Source organism: Passer domesticus, chromosome 14, assembly GCF_036417665.1.
Source record: "Passer domesticus isolate bPasDom1 chromosome 14, bPasDom1.hap1, whole genome shotgun sequence".
In the NCBI taxonomy this organism is placed as follows: Eukaryota; Metazoa; Chordata; class Aves; order Passeriformes; family Passeridae; genus Passer; species Passer domesticus.
In genome coordinates, this window is record NC_087487.1 from 6,006,953 (window position 1) to 6,023,003 (window position 16,051).

The 16,051-nt window shown below is 36.2% G+C and overlaps 1 protein-coding gene across 3 annotated transcripts in view; it reads left to right on the forward strand.

The window, feature by feature from the left end:
* Positions 1 to 16,051, forward strand: part of LRRC49 (leucine rich repeat containing 49) — a 39,872-nt gene that overhangs the window by 4,700 nt on the left and 19,121 nt on the right. For 2 of the 3 annotated variants that reach the window (XM_064389273.1, XM_064389272.1), the window contains exons 6-9: positions 23 to 89; positions 3,923 to 4,066; positions 7,860 to 7,921; positions 13,671 to 13,818. In XM_064389273.1, the coding sequence (XP_064245343.1) occupies positions 23 to 89; positions 3,923 to 4,066; positions 7,860 to 7,921; positions 13,671 to 13,818 (421 nt within the window). The remainder of the gene's footprint in view (positions 1 to 22; positions 90 to 3,922; positions 4,067 to 7,859; positions 7,922 to 13,670; positions 13,819 to 16,051) is intronic. The other variant, XM_064389274.1, reaches the window with a different exon arrangement.

Consider the following 16,051-nt stretch of genomic DNA (forward strand, 5'->3'; position numbering starts at 1 on the left):
TGTCATAATTGAAATCTTACAGAATAAAGAAGATCTCAAATCTGGAGAACCTAAAAAACCTTGATGTTTTAGATCTTCATGGAAATCAGGTACAGTACAATAACTTGATTGCTTATGTTTGTTGTGTAGACACCATGCATTTGCTGTGTCTTTTACCAAAATATTGTTTTGTGAAAGGGAACTGTTGGCAAGTTTCGCAGCTCTTGATGTCACAGAAGTCAGTAAGTTAATAAAAGGTGTCATGATGTTTATTTTGAATGTTTGTACCAGTCTTTTAAGAACACTTTTAAGAACACTTGTACTTTGTGTTGTACTTCAGGAAGGTTGCAGTGATTAGAATGCTGAGTTAGCTGAGTATGATGGCACTCATACCTGCACAGCAGTAACCTACCACAAGCAGTTGTAGTGTAGCTAAAGTAACACAGTCTTAGAACTGCTCTACAATTTTTGTATGATTGATTGCTGTTTCTGCTGACAAAACCAGATTCCCTACATACAAGTAAAAGAGAAGAAAAAGACAAGTTAGCACTGTAGGGACTTACAGGTCATGCAGTAGGTTTGTGGCTTCTTTAAATCCCATTATTTGAACAATGAGCACGTTGTACAGTGGCAGAGGCAGTCTAGCACCAGGTGATGGCATTGCCCTTTGAGAATTGGCCATCTCCAAACATATTTATTCTCAAGTGGTTGTTTGAACAAAACAATCCTTTTTGTATTGCTGTTGGAAATTTGATGGGGGGTTATGTTTTTGATAAAAATACTTGCAGAGTAACACTGCAGCTGTGGCAGTCAGCACATTTTCCCAGCACAAATGAAGGCATCACTAATGAAATGAAACACATCTTGCACAATTCTTACAAGTGATGTAGATCTGACATTTTTTTGTCTTCGAGTATCTATATAACTCTTTACATTAACTGCAACTTTACTAGGAGTTTTGGGCTGGTTGTTGCTGGATCACCTTCATAATGATAGGCTTACTTTGATAAAGAGAATGTAACAAATTACCCTCTGTCAGGAATTAACATTAAGTCTTGCAGTTTAGTAAGTTATTTAGATGTTTTCATTGTAAATGTAGATGTGAAGGGCACAAATGTTTGGAAATGGAGTTAGGTATTTCCTTTTTTGGTAGATTTAGTGTATTTTTCATGTAAAGACCAAATAAAGACTATGAACTTATCTTCTATAAATAAATTATCTTTCTCTTCCTTTCTAGTTCAAGTATAAGCATGTTTTCCTGTTTATTTTTTTCCCTGCCTTTGAGGAATTCAAAATTTATAGCACCAATCTGCCATCCCATAGTATTAGTTATTTTTGAAGGCTTAATGAAGAAATGAAGGGAAAAAATTATGTGTTTGGTGCATCTTAGTGGACTAGTGCCTTGTTTTGAAGGCTGGGTTTTGTTGTTTTCTTATATAATACTAAGTAAGGGAGCTCCTTTAAGTATTTACCTTAAATTTAATTATTTACCTTAAAAGGTATTTCTTCTACGTTGCAAATTTCTGAAGAACAGTCTTCAGCAGCATAATTGGCTTTGAGATCTTCAAAATACGGTTTCTCATGTTTAAGAATGCAGCAATTTAAACAACAGATCCGAGAAGTAGAGCCAGACTTATCTCAGTGATGTTCAGAAAAATAAAAAAATAATTGAGCATTGTGATGTAGAGCATCTCTTGTATGTTACCAGTGATCCCAGGTGAACACTGAACAATTAAATCCTGTGCACAAAATATAGGCAAAGTATTGGAAATACACTAGATTAACTGTTATTAACACAGTAATATAGACACATAGAATTGCATCATTCAGGGACTCTACACATGAATTTTATTCTAGAATTCTTTAAATATGAAATGTAGTTGGAGTAATTTCCTGTGTTCTGCTTAATTCTGTGAATCATTTTTCTTTCCAGAAGTTCAAGATGTAAGTAAAATTATGCAACCTGATTTTTTTCATGCATGAACTTCTTTTCATTAATCTCAGATTTTTTTTAAAAAAGATGCAATTTTCATTTGTGCAATTTAATTATTGATGGGTGATTATTTGGTGCATAACAACATTTTTCTGAATTCTATTTCATAGTAAGGTATGCAAAGATAGAAGTGAATGAGAAAATAAACAGTATTTTTGTTCAGTATTCACAAGTAGACTTTGACTTGTGTACTAATTCCTTTTTGATATTATATAAGTATTATTTGAAACATCCAAAAAGAAGTGATAATAGCTTGTATTGTTTCTTACTTAATAGCCCATATGAAAAGCTGGTGTACCTTCATGTCTGCATGCATAATTGAAACAGGCAATTCAGTAGAGCTAATCTTAAAGCTTAGCAAAGTGGTAAAGAGTATTTCTATATGTTGCTGATGGAATCATTATCTTTGCAATAGCAGTGAAATACCAGGATTAATATTCTAGACTGTGGCATTCTAGCTGGGCAGACATCAGCAGAGATCTGTGCTCTTCATGCCAACTGTCTGCTCTTGGGGTTGCTTTTAAAATTCTCTGTATAAATATCTTTTAAATAGTGGTATTTTCTGTTCCTCTTGCTGCAATATTTTTGTATAAATTACACATAAATGGACAGTTTAATTAGCAATTGAATCACAAGTTTAAGCACCTTGAATCAAAGCTTTAAGATGTTATTTAATTTTGGCCTTGCTATCTACTTTTGTATGCTTTTTAATTGAGAAATTGTTGAAATATTTCTTATAGCAGCATATTCCAGTCACAGACCTACATGTACACATATATGTATGGATATATGGAAATTACCAACAAAATGAGATGTTCTCAAACTGTTAAATTATGGCTACCTTACCTCTTGTGTTCCAGGGGCTGCTAGACACTTTCTGCAGAATGGCATGGCCACACCTGCACTGGGGCAAAGCAGCAGGGAGTTCCATGTCAGTGACAGCAGGCCCTCTGTCCTGCTCTGCACTTGGCACTGTTGGCCTCCTGGAGGAGGGATGGTGTGCCTGGGCACGGGGTGCTAAAAGGGGCTTACAGAGATGCTAATTCTGACTGATGATACATGTTGGTAGCTCTTAGCCAAAATCTTGAGGCTGCTAAAGTATTTTCTAGAGGAAAACCTGCTGGCTTCTTTCTGCCACCCAGCTTGGGTTTCACTGAGAGTACCCTGCTGTCCCTTGTGCAGTGGCTCTCCTTCTCCCAGGGTGCAAGTCAGGCAGAAATGGAGGACAGATCCCACACTGCCATGAGAAATGACTGTCTGGATAGAGAGCCTTGTGTGGATCACTGGGAAACATTAACAGCAGGAAACAAACCCATACTGAATCATCAGAGCAATAATCAGTGCCTCTGCAAAATACAATGGTATTTCTAGAAATAAAAACTAAAATTAAGCATCATTAGCTATTATTGCTCTTTTTATGCCTCTTTTTTTTTTTAAATTTGCTTTGTCATTATCACCCGAGTCTTTAAAATAGGTTATAAAGTATAAAAACAAGCATCTGCCAGCTGCCTGTTTATTGTAATTCAGTCTTTGTTAGGTCCCTGCCTTTTCTAATCCCAGGAAGCTAAGTGAGTGTGTTTGCAGACAAATAAAGATTCAGCCATGCACAAAATTCCCCCCTTTTGGCATACCATGATTCCATCAGTGTTGTCTTGGTTTTGTGTCTTCAAAGTTGCTGCTACAGAGAAGCATAGCTGTAATAACCTGATTTCTGATGGGATAGAAGGAAATGTTGACTGAATTTTACTGCAGGATAGCAAGAAAAATGTGGGTAAATACTTGTCTGGATCTCTGAGTATCGTGGTTTAGAGAAACACAGGCACACTGTTGTATGAAGCTGATAGTTCATGTACACTTTTAGAAAATGTGTGTCACATATCTATATATATACACATATATATTTTACATCCATATAAAACACAGTGTGAATGTTTATCTTATCTCTGACAGATTGCTAAAATAGAAAACATTGGTCATTTGAGTGAACTGAGGGTGTTAAACCTTGCCAGAAACCTCCTAACTGTTGTAGAAAACCTGAATGGACTGGATTCACTCACAGAGCTCAACCTCCGTCATAATCAAGTCTCTGCTATAGTAAGGAGAAAAACTCTTGTCCTTCTCTTTTTTCTTTTTCATTTCCTTTTCTTTGTTTTTGACAAAATGAATGTTCACTGTAACTTCTTTAAACCATATCAGTGTTTCAGATTTTTGACATCTCGTGTTTCCTCATCTTGTGTTGCTTGTATTGTTCTGCTGCAATACTTAATTGTAGAACATAAAGGTGAAACAAGCACATTCACTTTTGTGTTATTTTCTTTAAATGTGATCAGGGAGACTGGACTTAGATGACCTTTAAAAGTCCCTTCCAACCCAAACTATGCTGTGATTCTTTGATGACTGGGAGTGTTTCAAATCTTGAAAGTTCATGATGTTGCTTGGGGAGGGGGGAAGAGGTTTTGAAAAAGCTTTGTGGTTCTAACATGCAAATTTAGATACTCTTCTTCCATACAAGTTCATGTTCAAGAAACAAATCTTCTCCATTTCTCTAGGTTAGCTAAGCCATAAGACCATCTTAAATCCCATCTTAATTTGCTGGGGCAGTGCAGAGAAAAAAGGTATTGATTGTTAGGGCAGAGTTTTCTAATGGAAGCTTTAACCCAGCATTTTAAGTCTTCATATTCTAAAAATTAAAATTTTCACTTTGCAATTTGAGTTCTATTTCAGATATGGCAAGTGTATCATTCAAACAAGAGCTTTTTAAAATAAAACAGATTACTTAGATAGCTACCTTTTTCTGGCCTGCATGATTCTTTTAGTTCCTGGTTCCCTGTTGCTGCTGAGCCTGTCCTTTTTTTCAGTTTCTGCTCTTTGCCAAATAGGAATTGTTTTTACATCTCAAAAATGAGAAATTCCTGCTCATTGCTGGTTCTGTCACCGTACCTTCCCCTGTGTCAGTGATGTTACCTAGAATTCTCTTTGCTTGTAGCTTCTGCCTTTTCAGTCCTCTCAGGTGCAACTTGTACTTTCTGCTTGCTTTATGCTGTCATAAGTGGAGAGTCAGCAGAAAATTTAAATTAGTGACTTACAGACTTGGATTCTGTGCTGCATCTCAATATTTTAGTGTTTCCTGGCAGAGACAGGAAGTCTTCTGTTTCAGAAGATGATGTTCTCTTCAGGGAAATATTTATTTTACTTGTTGGTCTGTGGGTTTTTTAAACTGTTCTTGTTGGTATCTTTTTGGGTTTTACTCTGATTAAATTCTAAGGAAATACAGTTTTGTGAGTGTGGATTGTTTTATTTTTCATTGAATGTTAATTTTAGCAAGTATGGCACTAACTCTGTGTTTAAGTTTTGGACATGTTATGCTGTCTAAAACTCTAAGTAAATATGGCTCCTAAAATAAAATATTTTTTTTATGTTAATGATAGGTGTTGTCTTTTTCTGTGTGTACAATAATGTGCATGTGTTTCTTTTATATTTGTTTGGTTTGTTTAAAATGAAAGCTACATTCCTTTTGTATGGAAATTCAGATTCTGCTATAGGATATTCCTAAAAATGCAGAAATATGGAAAGAAATGTATCATTCTATGGAAAGAATACCCAAGATAGTTTATTTCTGGAGCACTCGAGTAGCTGAAGGAGGGTGGTTATATTTTTTTAAGATGAAGTTTAAGTTCATGTGGTTGACTGTGCAGGTGGAGGAGATATTTTAATCATGATGTTGTTATGCTGTAGCACTTAGCTGCAAAATAGTCACTCCTCAGCTCATGAAAAGGATTTGGTTACTGTGCTTTAGTTACTCAGTTACTGTGGCAATGCTCATTATGAATCAAGCTTTTTAAACTTGATTATTCCTTCAAATGAAAGAATCTAAACTTAATTTTAAAAATAAGTTGCTGCCCATTGCAACTTACTCTCTGCCCATTGCAGTTCACTGTATTGAATAACTAAAGTTATCCAGCTGGGTTGTAGCTGGTTTGAGGAATTGAATCTGCAATCATCCTTTACAATCCACTGGCCTTGGACTACCAGTTTAGGGACTGTTTTTGAGCTTTGCACTACAGACTGAAAATCCTTGAATCATAAGTAGTTATTTTTGTAAGAGCGAACTGCAGTTGATTCAAAGCTGTAGGATTTGCAGAGCCAGTTCTGGGGCTTGATATATGGCAGAAGCATCTTAGAGAATTGTATTCAGAGAGTCTGACTTGTCAGGAGAATAACAAACAATAAATGGTGACAAAGAGCTCTTATGGCACCAAAAGCACAGATCTATGCATACACTGAGTTATGAAATATCTACTTATTTTCCATCCACTTGTGAGTTGGGGCCTCTCTTAGGAAGATTATCTATATTTGTCTTTGAAAGACTGACCTGCTTGTTTGCTTTAAGGTATTAAAAATTTAGCATTTTGGGTTTTGTCATCTGCAGCTTGATCTTAGACTGGAAGGAGGACTGGTCAAGGTGTTCACCCTTTCGTCAAGAAAGAGCTCCTGCCCTCTGTCCACCTCACTATAAGACTTTGTATTAAAATTTAAGTAGCTGGAGATTTTTTTGTTTTGTTTTTGTTGTTGTTTTTTTTTTTTTAACAATCCCATCTAGTGTTTTCTGCCATACCTATGAGACTTGCAACATTTTACAACACAGCAAAACATCATGCTAGGAAATTTGTCTTGCGGGGTAATTACTTTGTGTTCCCCAGTGATTGGTTGAAATCATTGCTGCTTAAGCATTACTGTGCACAACCCTATAATTCCTGTCCTCATGTGAGTATCCACCTGTGTCATCATGAACACCAAGTTTCCTCAGGGACAGAGGAGATACCCAAATGCACCTGTTGTGAACTCGAATTTTGCATGATCTGATCTGGGAGGACTCAGGACAGCTCTGAGCCAGGAGATTTTCACCTGCAGACTTGATCCCATAAGACTTGCTCATTGTATCCAGTGGTGACTCTCAGCAGCTTTGTTAGCTTAAATTCAGTGTTTTATTAATAGGAACTACAAGGTTTGTTTGAACTGCCTTTGTTTACCTGTTTGGAATGAGCTGTTCTGGACTATGTAGTCATGTCAGAAAGCTGATGAAGGGAGGAAGAGTTGTAAGCTAAAATGAAGACACTGAGCTCTGATGCTCCTTTCCCTTTCCCAGGTTTGTGTCCTCTGGTTTCAAGTTGGACTATGATCATTGTTAGGGTAAGGAGATGCAGGCTTAGAACTGAGGGGTTAGGTGTGAATGGCTTGAGTCCCTGCAGACTGTGCTGTCTGTCTGTCTGATAAGGATGTATATTTCACAAATGAAGTTTGGTCTTAATATGTTTCATCTTACTAATATTTGAGTTATTTCCTATTTAAAAGCTTTCTGCAAAGGCATTTAGTGGCAATATTAAATTTAGAGTTTCTTATTCTGTAAACTTATACTTTCTTCTAAATGTTAATTGTGAAGGTTGTAAAGGTGACAGAGTCTTTCAGGTCATTCTCTGACTGGAAAGTCACTGCTGTTTGGCAATGCTAATTACTGCTGTATTGCACCTCAAAAACCTTATTTCAGCAAGCTTTTTTTTTTTTTAAAGCATGTTTATCCTGCAGCTTAAATGCTGAGAGAGCACCTTGGCTTATTTCCCAAAAGCCTGTTCAGAAAGCAGCAGCAGTATCCTCCTTTTCTTTAACACGATTTGCTTTGCAAGTGATGCAGCGTGTTCTGCAGAGTGGGATCTGCACTGAAACACTCCCTTGCAGTCTGCATTAGGGAGAGATGGAGCTGCACGTTCAACAGAAATCAATGTTGCAGCAAGGTTACAGCATTTAGAAATGAGAGCATTTCATCAGGCCAAGTAAAGAGGCTCAAAAGCCATTTTCATCTGCTGAATTTATGCCTATCTTTTCTTTCTAGAAAGATGTGGATACTTTGCCCTGTCTCCAGCGTCTCTTCCTCAGCTTCAACAATATATCTAGGTAAGGGGAATAGTTTGCTTCCTATCAGTAATTTGAAGTATCCTACTGGAGCTGTATTTCATGAAAATTTGAATTCAAACACTGTGAGTACAGATCCTTTTTTTCTTCCCTAACATATCAGATAAAAACAATCAAGCCATTGTGTATTTTCTTCTTTAAGTATAAAAATTCTTGAAAGCCTTTGCATTTAAATGTTGTTATACTATGAGTATTCTACCAAGAAACATATTTTTAATTTATTATCATACTGTTTATAATGGTTAAAATTAAAAGTGAATTTGTAAATATGATGTTTTGCTGTTAACCTAGTTGTCTGTTAAAGCAGCATGATGCAAGGTACAAATAATATTTAACATTCCATCACGGTATTGCTGGAGTTGTGCAAATTGCTGAGTCAGATTGTGCTTGCTATGGGTAAATTATTTCATGCTTGTATTTTACTTGTCCATGTATAAATGAAGTCTGAAAGGTATATTCATGATTCCCTTTCAGACCAGATGGCAGAAGCAAAATAGCTCAACTCACAAAGCTGGGCTTCTATAGTTTCAAGTAACTAAGAGCATTTTGTTATAAATAGAAATGTTTGTCTTCTGTGCCTTTTCATATTAATGCATTTCTGAAGTCTGCCTTTATACTCGTGCCAGTACTTGAGAAAAACCCTAAGTGCCTGCATTATCTTCAGTTTGGTATGTCCTTTTTTTAATCCCTTGATCACCAGCAGCTTTCTTTGTCTAGAATCAAATAATTAAATGTGGGGTAGGAGAAGATACTTCATGTTCTAATTACTGGAAATGCCATGCTATTCTTGTGGTAGCTGCTTGCTCTGTAAAATGTACTTAGCAGGAGCTTTTATTGTAGTAGCTACTCAAACATTTTAAATTGACCTGCATTATGTGTCTTGCAGACAGCTCCAACCTACTTGTCTGTGTTTCTTAGGTTCTTAAAGTACAAATGCAATACATCTTAAATACTCATGGATGTTAAACACTTAATTCAGAGATGAACTGCAGGAGTCTTTCTTATGCTCTTCCCATAGTTAATTTGCTAGTCTTTTTATTTTACATTTTAAATTGGCATAGTGAAGAGAGGGGGTTAGCATTTTGCTGCTTTTGAATCATTTCCAGAATTGAGACTTGCCTTTGTTTCTGGCTTTCTAAAAAAAGTCTCAGGTTGGCAGGAGCAAGGAGGAGACTGCAGCAGCTTGGCTCCCTGGCTGTCAGGGAGCATCACTGCAGTCAGGGAAATTGCCCTGTCTTTTTATGGACTTGGTGTCTTTTGTGTAGCTTTCTGACTGCTTTCTCATATTGTTTTATGCAAATTCATGTTATTTTTACAGTGCTCAAAGAAGGAAATTTTCTGTGAGGTTTTGATAGATTTCTCTAGTTTGTGATCAGTTGCTTGCTTCTTGGCACTATATAAAATTTTTTTGTCATATATGCATGGGGGCTTTAGTTGGTCTATTGGTAGATCTAGTCTTAGGTTTCTTGTAAGCTACAAATACTTATCTGGCACATATACTTATCTGGCACATATATGGAAATATATAATTTAGTTTGAGTTTGCAGTTGGAATAGTATAAAAAAATCTCAATGTTAAACAAAAGATATTGCTCTTCCATAAATTTTGTATATGCATGTAGGTAGATAAGTGGATGGATAACTAACTCTATTTATCTGTCATTATTTCAAAACACACAAATGAAAAATTTCTTTTAATCACGTTCAGCTTGGAGTTTTTTAAATAACACATTTTACTACATATAGCAGTTCTAAAGGCTAAATCCCTCTAAAAAATTTGTTATTTAGAGTTATGTAGTAGATATGTTTTCTACCAGGGGAGTAATTAAATATTACAAGTATATTCTTGACCATCTGTGATCTGATGCTTGGCTTGATACTCACTGATCTGACTGAGGAAGTTCTTTGCAACCATAACACCAGTGAACTACTGTGTTCTATCTGACCATTCCTACACCCTTTTAATGGTTTTGTATGCTTTTGAGTCCCTTACCCCATTTACTCTGGGCCATAGGGTGATTTGAGAAAGGATTTTTCCCCAAAACATCTCTGTCTGTACAACTGAATTTTGTTTGACAAGCAAATTGGTGCACAAATACTCTTAATTGATTTATCTATAGGTGCATTCAAAAAAAAAACCTGCAAATGAAAACAATAAAATTGACAGAACTTGAATATATTTGTTAGCATTTCATTGCAGTATTTTATAAATGTTCATTTTTTAAAATAGCATTTTTGGGGCAATGCTTTCATGGAAAGATTTTCTTTTTCTATTTTTGCGTCAGTGAAAATACTTGAGTCTTAAATTGACACTGACATATTGATTTAATATTTCAGTGGAAGACTCAGGGATGCCATTAAAAATTGTCACTATTTTAGGCTTGAAGATATACCATGGGTTTAATCACTATGTTCTTTTTACCTCATACTTCAGAGAAGGGCTCAGAGTGTTGCTGCTTCTTTGCAGAACTTTTAGTAAAAAAGGATATATTGGCAAGATAATGTAAGCTAAAACTGAACTGGATGCTGACAGGAAACAAAGGAAGTCCTGTTTTTGGCTTCAGCCCAAACAATCTCAGCAGTTACACACTGAAGGCATTTATACCTGGTGGCTGAAGGCAATATCTGTATATAGAACTGGTTATAAAGAAATGGGAGCAATCCCATTTTTAATTTGTCATGTGGCACAGGGAAGAGATTGCAGTAACATTTACAAGAAAGATTTGCCACAGAGAATCAGAAAGAAAGTTATTGCTCATGTTTGAACACGTGAAAGCAGGGAAGACCATTTTTTAATCTTGGAAACAAAATACATATTTTCAGTGTTACACTGCTGTCCAGGTCAGCATTATGTTGGCTTTTTCATTTAATCTAGGCATATGGAATGAGTTGTATACAAGCTCATGAAATTTTTGTTCTTCATTTGGTTGCTGAATTGGAAACCTGAGAGAAGCTATGTTCTTAGCCTAATAAAAACAAAAAAGTACCATTTTACTCAGCAAGATGAAAATTTATAAATGCATTGTTAAATGCTTGAATAAAAGCAGGTAAAGGGGAATGAAAGGTTGATGGTAGTTATGTGTCTTTTTTCATAGGTAGTTTAGTAGTTAGAAACATGGAAAACCACAAGTTTTCTTCTTGGAGTATTTTTGAACGTAGAGTTCCCTCTCAGGTGTTCTTTCAGACCACAGTAACTACATTGCCTTCCTTCTCTAATCAGAGCTTTTCCCCTTTGTGCAACATGCTTTTAAAAATTGATGCAAATGCATAGAGAAGGAGCAACTGTCTCCCTAAACAAGCAGGTTAAAACAAAGATAAATATTCCCCTGTCCTGTGGATGTGTGTCACTGGTGCAGGCTGAGCTCCAGAGTGCTCTGCTGTTAAGTGATTGCTGCATTCTGATATGAGAAGGAGAAGTGGATTCGTGTCCTTTGGCAGAGGGGAGAACTGGGTGCAGGACTAGGAGCATACACACAATATGGAAAACTGATCTATTCTCAAATTATCAGAAAAGAATTTCTGATAATTTCGCTCAAATTTGTGACTTATTTCTGTGTTGCTGAAATGACAATTTTAGCAAAGATAATTTATGTAAGAAGAGGAACAGGAATGAGAGGTGGTTGTGTCTTGCAGGAGAAGGTCTTTTGGAAAGAGAATCAGACATTCCACTCGAGAAGATTGACTGAGGCAGTCTGACCCAGCACCATCCAGAGCTGCTTTGTATTTCCTGAGCAGGTTAAAGGCTCCTTTGTGGTGAACAGGGGCTGGAGAGAGAGAGCCTGGAGATGTGGCCTCGGATTCCTGTTGGGTGGTCACCACGGGGCTCTGTCCCAGCAGTCTGTGAGCTGGGAAACCAACAGAGGCTTGGTTGTAAACTGTGCAATCTGTTTGGGAATGTAGCACATTCAAGCTTTAATTAGTTTAGGATTAGGATACCAGTGTGACAAGTACAGTATATGAACTTTTCTAAAGTGGAATTTCTAAAGCTGAAGTTTTTTGTATGTGTATACAAAGATGTGAAAACAGTTTTTTGCACTACTGTTTCTTTCTATAACTGATCTGCTAATAGGGCAGCTAAAAGCAGGATAAAGCAAGCACATCTGTTTTTAGGTCCAGAGTGAATGTTCTGGCATGCTGAAGCAGTGAGAATTTCAAAGCACAGCAGTATCTGTAAGTGGAAGGTCTTGAAAACACACTAGCAAGCTTTCAACTTTTCTGTCATTTCCTGAAGAAATAGTTTTTACTAAAAATCTGTAGATCATATGTAATGAAAGAAGTACTGTTTGGTTAAATGTTTAGTAGAAAGTACTCAGAATAAAAATATTTAATGCTTTTAAATATACTTTAAAATAATTTTGAAGACCAAGATTTTCATGGTTTTCAAGCAAAATATGTTCTAGCTCAATGGAAGTTCAGACTGTGTGTTTTTTGGTCTAACATGTTTGAGTTTGCCTTACTAAATTCTGTGTCATTTGGGAAGATTATCTTTTATCTTTAGGACATATTGAGTGTACATTTTATGTAATATGTCAGACTGATCTTCCAAAAATGCACTTCCATAAGCTGTTCTCTGGAAAGGAAACAGGATCATGAAAAGAAGCAGAAAATAATAATCGAGCTTTAAATATGTGTACGAAACAGCCAATCCTTCAGGTATCCTAAGAACTTTCACTGTCTGTCACAATTTACCCACAGTTCATTTTCCATTGGTTTTTAGGTTGTTTTCTTGCACCAAGCACAAAGACAGTAATACCTTCCTCTTTACTGTCACTTTTCTGCTGTGCCCTTTGAGTGTACAGTGCAGCAGCTCCTTGCATGCTGCACCAATTGCACCAGAATAGCTATTGCAACTTTATTCAGTGACAGTCTCTGAAATGAACATCTGTACTGCATATGTTTTCTGATCACTAAGCTCAGGGCATACCTAAGGTCTGACTTGACTTAAGGCAGACTTGACTTTGGAAGGCCAGAGGACGTAAGGATGGTGCAGTGTCATACATACATTGTAAACATGCTAGGGAGTCTTATTTATTACCATAACTGTTCAGCTTTTTAAATTAAAATCCAGTCAAATAGTTGTCTGGTGTTTAAAAATACAAAATATCTGAGCTGCTTTTTTTTTCACATTTCATTTTCAATGAAAGGAGCACTACAGAGGTTATACATCTCTAAATGCCTTTTACACAGGTCAGTTATTTTTTGGCAGGTAACCAAATCTGATGTGTTTTAAGAAGCCAGCTGGTTAGAGTTTGTAGGCTGAACTCAAACTGATGGACTAATCTGATTTGAAGATTGTGATGCTTTTGTAGTTGTTTTACTTCCAATATTAATGATGATTCAAACACCTAGGATTATTCTGTGATATTTGTGGTTGGCTTTCTTTCCTTGTACTTTCCAGGTTTTTCATGCTGCCTCTGATGGCAAATACACCTATTATATTTCTGAATATGAATTTAAATGTATCATATTTTAGCAGGGGGGGTTAATTTAAATACTCCTATAGTTCTCCTTATTCTGCATCTCTTTTTACCTGTATGTGAAGGGAATAAAAAGTTTACCACCAGCAGCTGTTGGTGTTTCAGAATACTTGTATTTGTCATATGCAGTATTGATAGGTGGAAGTGTTTCAGTACAGTTAAAATATTTCTGTTCTGTCCTTAAGAAATAAAATCTTCCACCTCAAAATTATTCCTACTCCATGACATTAAAACTTTAAACTCTTTTGGTTACAGTTTTGAGGATATTCTGTGCCTTGCTGATTCCTCATCCTTGTCAGATATCACCCTTGATGGCAATCCAATAGCTCAGGAGACATGGTACAAACACACTGTTCTCCATCATATGATGCAGCTCCGACAGCTAGATATGAAGAGAATCACAGTAAGAAATTTCTGTTTTCATCAAATTTAATAGATACTTCAAATCAGAAGTAAAATGCAGGGGTTTGTGTGTATGTGTATATTAACAATACAGGCTTTTTTCCTTTAGTATGGAATTGAATGGTGGATAGACATTACAATATTTAAAACTTTAACCCTTTTCTTTAGTTCAGTGTAAAGTAAGGGTTTGCATTTTTACTTCATTTAACATGTTTATTTTGAAGTGGTTAAACTCCAGCAGCAAATGCTGTGTGTTCAGCTGCCTTGTGACATGAGAGAGCCTGCAAAGCTTTTGGTTAGAATTTTCCTATCAGTCTCTGCTGATTTGTGTATAGCTGAGAAGGAACAGCCCATTTCTTCCAAAGGAGTGGTCTGTTTGCCCTAAAACTGCTGGAATTGGTATCTTTTATTTAAGGATTTAATTGGTGTCTTTAATCAGCCTCCCTAGGGAGATCTAGTGATCAGACAGTTTGTGTGTCTGTCTGTATTTCTCTCTTCCTAACCTACTCTCCCTGATAATTTCTGTTTCTGCTGCTCAAGTTCAAGTAACCTTGATAAGGGAGAGGACTCACTACAGGCTTCTTGAAAATCCACTCCAGGGGATGAAGGACAATCACCAGGGTCTTACCATAATGTGACCTATTTTGTCCTTTTATATAAGAATGAGCAGAACTATTCTTCTATACCTACTCAAAAGTAATGTGTAAGCATGATTTTTTACCAGAGGAATCTGTCCAGCAGCAAGCAGCAGTGATACAGTGGTAACTTTTTGGACCAGGTGCTGATACATACACCTTCTTTTAAGTGCTCATTTGCCTTGTACAAAGGCTGTACTGCATTGTAAATTGCAGCTGATGCTTTTTCATAGAGCCAGTTAGGCTGAAAAGTATAACATATGTGTGGAAAACGTTAATGTTAAAAAGAAAGTGCTTTGGGACATGAGAGTTTTGCTTCCATCATTGAAAATACTAAATACTTGTCTGTTCACAGACATTGTAAGTTTCAGGGGTTTTTATATTTTATACTGGCTTCAATAATAATTTAATAATAACTTTTATTATGACTTTATATTGACTTAATAATTGCGAATGACTTTGCTTTTAAAAACTTATTTTATCAGTATTATTTCAGAAACTTGAATTGCATAAAGAAAATATCTCTCTATCTTCCCATTTTAACCCTTGTCAAGAGAGGATGGATCCTGGTGGAAATATCAGTGATGGGGAAAACTGTAGAAAGGACTCAAACTCCTTTTTAGACTCTATTAGATCTGTATGGGGAAAAAGTCAGAAATTCACAGCCAGGGGAAGAACTTAATCTGGGTTTGCACCTTGTTAAACATCAGAGAATCAACCACAAAGACACAAAGCCATAGAAAACCAGGCTTCACCAGTTGTGCTGCTCATAAACCTACTTGTAAAAATAATGTGTTTTACACTTTTATTTGCCTTCTGTTTTTTAAGCCTTTTAACATTTTTCTCCATGTAGAGGGTGCTATACATTTTCTCCTATAAAAACTGCTACCCAGATAATCATATGACTCAAGAAACTGGGAGTTAAAGAAAAATAACAAGTATCATGGGATCTGTGGTGAAATTAAAGAGCTGGCAATCCCAAATCCAGCTATTCTGCCTAGCACTGCAATATGCTGTTGCTGTCAGCTGGAAGGGTAGATCTAACCTGGTGGGGGAATGGACTTGCAGTGTTGAGTGTGTGATTTGCTCTCTTAATTAGTAAGAAACAAAACTAAACTCTAATTTACATTTATAGGATCTTTTCTTCATCAGCCTGGAGAACATTTAGGCATTTTGAACATTAGCATTGTTCTGTCTTGTAACAAACTGAGAGCTGGATCATTGTTGGGGTTTTTTGACTAGGAATTCTTCACTAATTTGTTCAGAAGCTTTTCTGCTCAAGAACTGAGTTTTACACAGTTGTTAGTTGTGATTTTAAGTTTTCTTTTACTGAAGGATATTTTCAAAACTTTGTATGAGACTTAGAAGCTTCATTCATGTTTGGTTTCAAGGGGTGAATGTGTATATTAACAATATATAACACACTTTGGTGCCAGGTTCTTTCCACAAGATTCCCTGGAGAAAGGAGCTCTGGTGCAAAAATTTAATGACAACTGTCTCTGCCTTAGGGCACTATTCAGAAAATTAAAGGTGCCATGAAAACCAAAGATACTATACTTGGAATAACATTTGTGCACTGTAATTATTCTAATACTGTTT